Below are 9,188 nucleotides of genomic sequence, written 5' to 3' on the forward strand. Positions count from 1 at the left end.
CTCTCCTGAGGGTCATCATTATCTTAACCCCCCCGGGCCAGTGCTCCTCTGAGGGTTGGTCCAACCGAGCGATGTCTGGGGCTACCAGGGGCAACTCTGGGCTGGCCTACCCGACGTCTTGCTCATACGGTGTGCCCTGAGAACGAGATATGTGCAGCTCCTATCGGGATTTGTCGGCACATCTGGGTGGTGTTGCTGGATTTGTTTTAACCTGTCGAAGTGTCTTGAAGAACCGAGGTACCGAGTCTGATCGGAACGTCTCGGGAGGAGGTCTATTCCTTCGTTGACTGTGAGAGCTTGTCATGGGCTAAGTTGGGACTCCCCTGCAGGGATTTGAACTTTCGAAAGCCGTGCCCGCAGTTATGGGCAGATGGGAATTTGTTAACGTCCGGTTGTAGAAAACCTGAAGTTGACCTTATTTAAAATACATCGACCGCGTGTATAACCATGATGGTCTCTTTCCGGCGGAGTTCGGGAAGTGAACACGGTGTTGGAGTTATGCTTGACGTAGGTTGTTCTAGGATCACTTCTTGATCATACTTTTATCGACCGTGCTTTGCCTTCTCTTCTCGCTCTCATTTGCGTATGTTTAGCCACCATATATGCTAGTCGCTTGCTGCAGCTCCACCTCATACCTTTACCTTACCCATAAGCTTAAATAGTCTTGATCGCGAGGGTGCGAGATTGCGGAGTCCCCGTGGCTCACAGATACTTCCAAAACCAGCTTGCAGGTGCCGATGAGTCCGTGCAGATGACGCAACCAAGCTCAGGAGGAGCTCAATGAAGATCTTGTCCTTTGTGTTGTTTCGTTCTAGTTGATCAGTAGTGGAGCCCAGTTGGGGTCGATCGAGGACCTTGTCGCATTTGGGGTTCTTCTTTTATTTTGGTTCCGTAGTCGGACCTTGATTGTATCTAGATGATGTAATGCTTTATTCATGTATTGTGTGAAGTGGCGATTGTAAGCCAACTATGTATCTCCTTCCCTTATGTATTACATGGGTTGTGTGAAGATTACCTCACTTGCGACATTGCTTTCAATACGGTTATGCCTCTAAGTCGTGCTTCGACACGTGGGAGATATAGCCGCACCGAGGGCGTTTCAACAACTCATAGCTGAACAACCATGCTCCACACCAATCGAAATTGTTGGGTCATTAAGCAAGCCACACTGCTCAACAACAACAACCCCAACAAGCCCAACCCTCGCAATGACGAACAACAACAACCCCAACAAACCCAACCCTCGCAATGACGATGACGGGGACGGGCACCATCCCGGGCGGGGCAATGCCGACCAGGGCCAACTTTTTCTCCTACCTGTTACATCTCTCCCTTGTTCTTGTTTTCTCGTTCTTCATGTTGGAGAGCAACGATCCTCAAGGCGATTGGACCAACCTAGGGTAGCCCATAGGCGGGGAGCCAACTTTTTCTCCTACCCGTTACATCTCTCCCTTGTTCTTGTTTTCTCGTTCTTCATGTTGGAGAGCAACGATCCTCGAGGCGGTTGGACCAACCTAGGGTAGCCCATAGGCGGGGTCCCTCTGGGTGGTGTAGGGTTTTGGGTCTACAAAAGCTCACCCATGTCTTGCATATCACACACCTAGCCAATGACATATGCCGATGTTCGTCTACGAAGATGTTAGAATCGGAGAAGTCTGGAACCCGTTGAGTACGCTGAGCCAGGACATCAGTTGTTTTGGAAAACATGATCGATGCCAAAACATCAATTATAATTACTTTGGAAAAACCGACCGATGCCAAAACAACAATTATAATTACTTTGGAAAAACTGACCGATGCCAAAACATCAATTATATTTACTTCGAAACAGAGGGAGTATTTTGTTTATCATCCTATGTGATTTTACATCTTGAATGTTCTGCCTCCAATCATCTCAGCTATGATCAGTCCCAGGATAAGGATATATAGTCAAACAAACAAACATATAGCAATCTCAAATTTCATTGCCAAAAACAGCTCTACGCTTGCACCTGGGAAACACCTGGAGACAGTATACCACTCTGTTCTGTAGCGATGCCAGTACAGGAACCACTCCCGCGATTATAAGAAATGATCCCAAATGGAAAGACAACTCAAGTGTAATCAATTACACATTGATCATACAAACTAAACCATTTCAGGACACAGGGTACTCATATAGGAGGTGAATAGCAATGTGGCTTTCATAAAATGGCCACAACGGGGATTTCACGTCTGATTTGCATGAGCTGGTACCAGTCTTGTTGCCAAAGGAAAAGAGAGTGATAAGGGCAGCCAGCAACAATCAGCTGGAATCATTTCCCAGAATGAAGGCCTGTACCTCTGACCAGCTAGAAACCGTATGAAGAACTCCAGATCGCGCCTTGAAGATGGATGCTTCTTGCTTCCAGAGCCGCCTTTGCTTCTCTACCAAACCAGGAAGCAACGGAACAAAAGAAACACCAAACTGTTTGCCCACTCTCCGCAAGGTTGTGCTTGATCCAACAACAATGCCAACATCTGCTTCCAACAAGCAAAGCAAATCTCCAACTGAGTCCCCGATATAAACAGACAACGATGGTGTTATACTATCCAGGTCACTTTTGATGATTTTGAACTTCTCAACTTTGTCTAGTGGAGACTCTATCTTTCTGTTGATGTGACCAGTTGAAACAGATCCCTCAAAGGTAAACTCGTTGGAATGTATGTTTACTCCGTCAAGACAACCAACTGCATGAGGGCATGAGCACATAAAAATTACACGAGTTTTGGCTTTTGACCTTAAACATAAAAACACGAGTTTTTGGTATAAAAACACTGCAGCAGACATGTCCAGGGAACACCAACCATTGCCCCCAGAATTAAAGATAACTAGCAAACATATAAAATTGCTAATCTCGGTAGTACTGTTCGTTTTGATCAAGTTGCCAGATGAAGATCACTGTTTGTTCGAAAGAAATAAACCCAAGTTCTGTCAAATATTGGTTGACCCTTACTTGGCAGTTCCTCACAGATCAACATAATAAGTAGAAAGACCAACAACAAAACACTGGTACTTTTGCTAATTTCTGTAGTACCGTTGGTTTTGATCAAGTTGCCAGATGAAGGTCATTGTTTGTTCGAAAGAAATGAACCCCAAGTTCTGTCAAATATTGGTTGGCCCTTACTTGGCAGTCACTCACAGATCAACATAATAAGTAAAAAGACCAACAACAAAACACTGGTACTAACTAAATGATACAGTAATCATGGTAAACAGCACTCATAAAGCTATTGCTACTGTTCAAAAAAGACAAGTCCTCTTTTTGCAAGGAACAGTTCAAATGATAGTCAGTCACAAGGTCATACTGATAACAAAATAATCAATGTACACCAAGGGCAAAATTCAACTGTAAAGCAACAAGTTGTAAACATGTAGTGACCATCATCAGAAAGAAATGGAAGAAAAAATGGCCAAGGGTTTTCAGCATTACCTGATGAAAAGGCTGACCTAATAAGCTCTGCACACCAGCAGTACGAAAGAATATGGATATCTAAATTGACCTTCTCCCTTGTCTCTCCAATATTCTTAAAGAAATTTCGACAACCATCTTGCAGAATAAGCCGCTCCCCAGCTTTTCTGATATCATCTAAGTTCATTCCCCTCAAGACACCGGAATCAATAACCCTAGAATTTGCCTGTCTCTCAAATTCTGATAGCACTTCAAGACCTTTGTATAGTTGATCGTAGTCTACTGACTTTGCTGGAATTAAACAAAAAGCAATCAAATCATCAGCTGGTTATTGCAAGCATGGTTATGCATTATTGGTAAATTGCAAATTTTCATCAGAAATTAATCAAACAGAGAGAGCATTATGCAGACCTTCTTCTGGAGGAAGTAACTTTTGTATGCATTGCTCATGCTCTTCCATGTACTGATTAGATAGCATATTCCATGAATTTCTCAGGTCTGCTGATTTTGTACGGTCAAGGACATTATCAGACCCACTCTGACTAGCCTTTTGGTGTGATAAAATCGCAATCTCCGCCAAAATGGCAGACGAATCAACAACAGTGCATGTCAAATCAAAATCAGAAAAAATCACGAGCTTGTCTTTGGGATCACGATATCTTGAAAGTGGAGCTACAACAGGTTCTTCGAGGAGCTGAGCAGAGAAAAACTCAACCTCCAATCTCATAGCTTGTTGGTAGAGCTTCCCAATAATCTCGAGCTCCTCACCAGTTAAAGAGACACTTAGTTTATCAAGCAACTCTTCTATTTGGAGTGCATTACTCTGCAGCGGAGGGGGAAACACGCATGCACTGGTTCTATTAAAGCAGGCCAGTATTACATGCAGAAGTAGGATCAATACATAAATGAATGACATGTTCTATACCTCAAAGTCAGTGGCTGCATACGTATCGATCCATTTCTTGTATGGGTGATTTTCATCTTGTTTCAGGAAAACGCCGAGTTCTTTGCCAAGATATGCATAAAGCCTCATGCACGGAGTCATCGCCCCAACAGTGTACGCAGCAATTTTTGTCTTCTCGAATGGTGTGGCCATTTTATCAGAACCTTTCCCACCATCAACTTTTCCAGCTGCAGTTGCAAGTAAGAAATCAGTGTACTTGGTTGTTGCTGGGCTTGGAGGGATCTCTTTGGTAGGATCAACTCCCCACTCCTGCAAATTGGATAGCCAAGGCAACTAGCTGAGTAATGAAAACTCTTGGTATTAAAAAGAAGATCCTTGTGGGGAAGAAAATTTAATTAATACAGTAGCAATCAGTATACGAGAGTATAATCCAGTCCAAAGGACTATTATATACATACATATAACTGCAGCACACGGCGTGCAGTGAAACTGTGATTTATCTCTCTGGCAGGACCTAAAAATGAAACCAGATGGCACCTGCCGAGCATTTTGTTTGTAGATGTAAGATTTCAAACTTCATACTCCAGTGAAATATGTATATGATTTACAGTTGATATAGTTGAAATCATCAGGTATGACTTAAATAATCATCACCAATAAAACAACAGCAAACTTCAATATAAGAATCAATAGCTGGGTTGTTAAATGCACGCACAGGTTTGTTACATTGTATCTTAAATATATGAAAAGAGGCTCTATAAGATAATAGCAATTGTACGTGGAATCCGACTATATAAGGTATTTCATATCATACTATCCTGAACAAATTGGTTTCTATCAACGTTAGTAGCATGCTGGACATCCGTTTTTATCATTATATGCAAGAGGGTCAGATCGGGTCGTGGGTGCAGGCAGAGCCTCCGAGAGGGACAAGTAAATCCGAATCAATGGCGAGGAAATCAGTTGTGTGTGGGGTGAAGAATGGGGTTGGCAGTTGAGTAGGATCAGGACCTGGAGTACGGAAGAGTGGAGGTTGAGCTCGCGGAGGATGGCTTTCCGAAGGGCGGTGATGGTGGCCTTGTCATCGTCGTCGTCGGCGCACTCCTCGGCCATCTCGTAGCTGATGGTACGGAATGGATCAGATCCAGGGTAATCAGAATGTAAAGGCGAGATTGAAGGGGAAAGGCTTACGCGCGTGCGAAGGCGTGGAGGAAGTGGGCGTCCTGCGCGAGGTAGTGGCGGAAGGAATCGAGGCGGAGTGACCCCGCGGCGAGGGAGAGGAGGAAGGGCGTGTACGTGGCGAAGGCGGCCTCCCGCGAGGAGGCGGCGATCCAGAAGCGGCGGGCGGCAGAGCCCTCGGCGACGGCCGCCGCGGAGGAGGAGGTCGTCGACATCTGCTTGTGGTGGCTGGTGGGGCTGGTGCGCGTGACTCCTGGCCAACAAGAGGATAATGAGAAGAAGGATTTGGTTGTTGGATTTGGGCTTGGGGGTAGCGCTGGCAGCGGGAGGCGGAGGCGGAGAAGGCGCATCCGCCTCGTCCTCGCCGCCGATTGAATTGGAGGAGGAGGCAAGTGGAGTAACCGGCCGCCGGCAATGCGTGCGGTCTCCCTTCCCTTCCCTTGGTTGCTGTCCAACACCGTACGCACCGTAATTGTTGGAAAGATAAAAAAAAGTTGCAACTCGATTTTGCTGCTGCAAGGAAACTTCCTAGACTTCAATTTTTCTTTTTCTTCACTCTTGCGAGGAGCAGGTTCTCCTGGGCCAACTCCAACGCACAAACACAAACGCACACAATTATTTTTCATCTGTTTGAATCAGCAACCGGACACCAGTATATGTTTTTTGTCTGTCGGACTGTAAGGCGCCCAACACAACAGACCTATTTAACATTTATGATTTAATAAATCAACATTTTGAAACATAAAATATTTCACACCAAAAGTACACAAACTTAACTTAAACATAGTCCCAACATTTCAACATTTAAATTTAAACTTAAAAAGATAAAAAGGCCATGGATCTACTCCTCACCTCGTCCGCAGTGAGGTAGACGAAGGGCAGTGGCTGCCATGGGGCAAGTGGCGACGGCGCGTGCAGTGTTGCTACAGCAAGCGGCACCTACTCCGGCTCAGGCTGTTGCTACACCACCGGTTGCCTCTCTGGTGATCACGTCTCCGCGCCCACCCACACGGTTAGCGCGGACACAATCTCTGACGCGCAGGGCATTGTTGTCGTCCACGTCCAGGTTTGCCCCTCCAATGTCGGGTTCCAGCGCACGGCCGGCTCCTCCTCCTCTTCTTCATCTTTCTCCTCCACCACCACCCCATCCTACGGCTTGGGGACAGCAACATCGCATGCGTCCAATAAGGCCTGCACCTCCGCCAGGCGCTACTGTGAAAATGCTTTTTGGTGGGATCACATTAGTGACGAGCGATGTCAAGAACTCGCCATAGATATTTCGGAAAAATTCCAGTGGCGGGTGGAATAAAACGACAGCCACTTGAAATTGCTAGTTATCGACTAGAGGGAGGTGAATAGGCGATTTTTATGAAAGTCTTCAAAACACGAGGTCTTTGAAGACAAACAATTAATATGAACCTATATGATATGTAGCGGAAGATGAACTACACTAGACATGCCATAGACAAGTAAGCAATATAGTGAAAGCACGAAGACTAATAGCAGATATGTAGTATGGATCGGAATAGAAGACATTACGAAGCCAAACAAGTAATAGTCTTCGCAAAGTGAAGTCAAACAGATCAGGCAAGCAAGCAATGACTTCACAAAGACAAACTATAATGTAAAGAAGGTAGGGGATAGAACCAGTAGCTTGGTGAAGACAAGGATTTGGTAGACCAATTCCAGTTGCTATGACAACTATACGTCTGGTTAGGGAGGCTGAGATTGAACTCAGAAGACGTGTCTTCACCTTATTCCCCTTGAGCTAAGGACACCCGGTCCTCTCCCAATCACTCTGGTAAGTCTCCAAGGTAGACTTCCAAACCTTCACAGAATCCGTTCACTGACGATCCACAATGACTTTTGGATCCTCAAAACGTGACGCCTAACCGGCTGAAGGATACACAGTCCTCAAGTGTAACAAGTCTTCAGGTCACGCAGACATAAATACTTCAGTGATGCCTAATACTCTTTGGCTCTAGGTGTTTTGGGCTTTGTCCTCGCAAGGATCTCTCTCTCAAAGGCTTCGGAGGTGGGTTGCTCTCAAACGACAAAAGTCATGCACTAACTCTGAGCAGCCACCAATTTATGACGTAGGGGTGGGCTATTTATAGCCAGGAGGCAACCCGACATGATTGTCCGAAATGACCCTGGGTCACTAAGAAACCAACACGTGTTCAACGGTCGGGTTTCAAACACACGCAGCAGCTTGGCTTGGGCTAAAAGCAAAGCTGACTCATCTAACTCTGGATAAGATTTGCTCTCATTGTCTTCGCTCGAAGACATATGATTTTGGTTGAGCATCACATCAGTCATCTAACTTTGTTCACTTGGACCCCACTTAACAGTTCGGTGGTTCCTATGACTCAATAAAGAAGAAAAGGAAACTACGAAAGAAACTGTGTCTTCGCACTCCATAGTCTTCAAGTGAATGTCTTCACCGTCATTATCTTCAACGTGAATGTCTTCACGAACCACCATTGTTTTCAATGTCTTCATACATTTTTAGGGGTCATCTATGGTAGGTAAACCGAATCAATGAGGGACTACTACTTGTGTTATCCTGCAATTCTCACAAACACAGTAGTCCCTCAACCACGTTTGTCGTCAATACTCCAAAACCAACTAGGGGTGGCACTAGATGCACTTACAATCTCCCCTTTTTGGTGATTAATGACAAGCTGGTTGAAGTTTTCAACGAGGAAAAAAGTATGTGAAAGTTAAAGTACATGGGCATTGTCTTCATAGGTTGAAAGAGGCTCCCCCTGAAGATGTGCATATAAATGTTTTGCCTTTGAATGCAAATGCACATGGCAGGTTTTGCTTTGTGGAGATCTTCTTCAACACATGAAGACAATTCATCATGCATACACAAATGTGATGAAGATAATGAAATGCGTAATGAGAAATGGGCGTATGCATAATGACTTCATGCGGGATTTATCATCACATCCTAAGGTAGCAGCAAAAGTGGCAGACGACCATCAAGTTTAAGTGTTACAACTCAAAAGCCAACAGTTCAAGAACGAGAGTTGTAAAGACTTAGGCAAAAAAATAAGCACCCGACCCATATGGACCCGCTTGAAGACTATCAACTCATATGCTTCTCCCCCTCTTGTCAGTAATGACCAAAAAGGTTTGAAGACATAGAGTGTCTACTCATTCCCAGGCGGTGAAAATGTTGGGGCAGCAGGGTCGATGCTGGAGTTGGGTGGTGCAGAGGGGCCTGATGTTGAATCATGGTGAAGTGAAGCCATCGCTGGTGAAGTGGCGTCGTCCTTTTCATCTATGACTCGTGCAACAACAGTTGGAGTCGAAGATGAATATTCAGAATCTTCAAGGGAAGGATTTGGATGCCAACTTGCTGATTGGGGAGGCCTAGAGTCAAACTTGAAACGTTAAGTGAAGCCATCTTCTCGAAGATCGTCTTCAGAACAGAGCATTGTGAGGCTCTTCCAGGACCGCCGACATGCTTCATGTGCAACAAATGAGTTCTTGGTTGCAAGGTTGCGAATGCGATTGACATCAATGAGAAGACTCTGCATCTGGCGCTTCATCCAGTCATGATGCCTATCCTGCTTCGGGTGAAGTGATACAAGAAGCTCTATGTCATTCAGGACACGGGCACGCTTCTGAGGCCTTTGAGCTACCGTGCTGGTTGTGGCATCAAT

The 9,188-nt window shown here is 45.2% G+C and overlaps 1 protein-coding gene across 1 annotated transcript; it reads right to left on the reverse strand.

The window, feature by feature from the left end:
• Positions 1–1,790: 1,790 nt before the first annotated feature.
• Positions 1,791–5,990, reverse strand: LOC125518833 (heme oxygenase-like, multi-helical). The gene is made up of 6 exons (XM_048683707.2): positions 5,527–5,990; positions 5,347–5,455; positions 4,357–4,644; positions 3,843–4,254; positions 3,453–3,722; positions 1,791–2,709 (listed from the first exon to the last, which is right to left on the reverse strand). The coding sequence occupies exons 1-6, from the start codon at positions 5,862–5,864 to the stop codon at positions 2,285–2,287; spliced, it is 1,842 nt and encodes a 613-aa protein (XP_048539664.2). The 5' UTR covers positions 5,865–5,990; the 3' UTR covers positions 1,791–2,284.
• Positions 5,991–9,188: the final 3,198 nt, after the last annotated feature.

Source organism: Triticum urartu, chromosome 7A (genome assembly GCF_056163025.1).
Source record: "Triticum urartu cultivar PI428250 chromosome 7A, HENAU_Tu73, whole genome shotgun sequence".
In the NCBI taxonomy this organism is placed as follows: domain Eukaryota; kingdom Viridiplantae; phylum Streptophyta; class Magnoliopsida; order Poales; family Poaceae; genus Triticum; species Triticum urartu.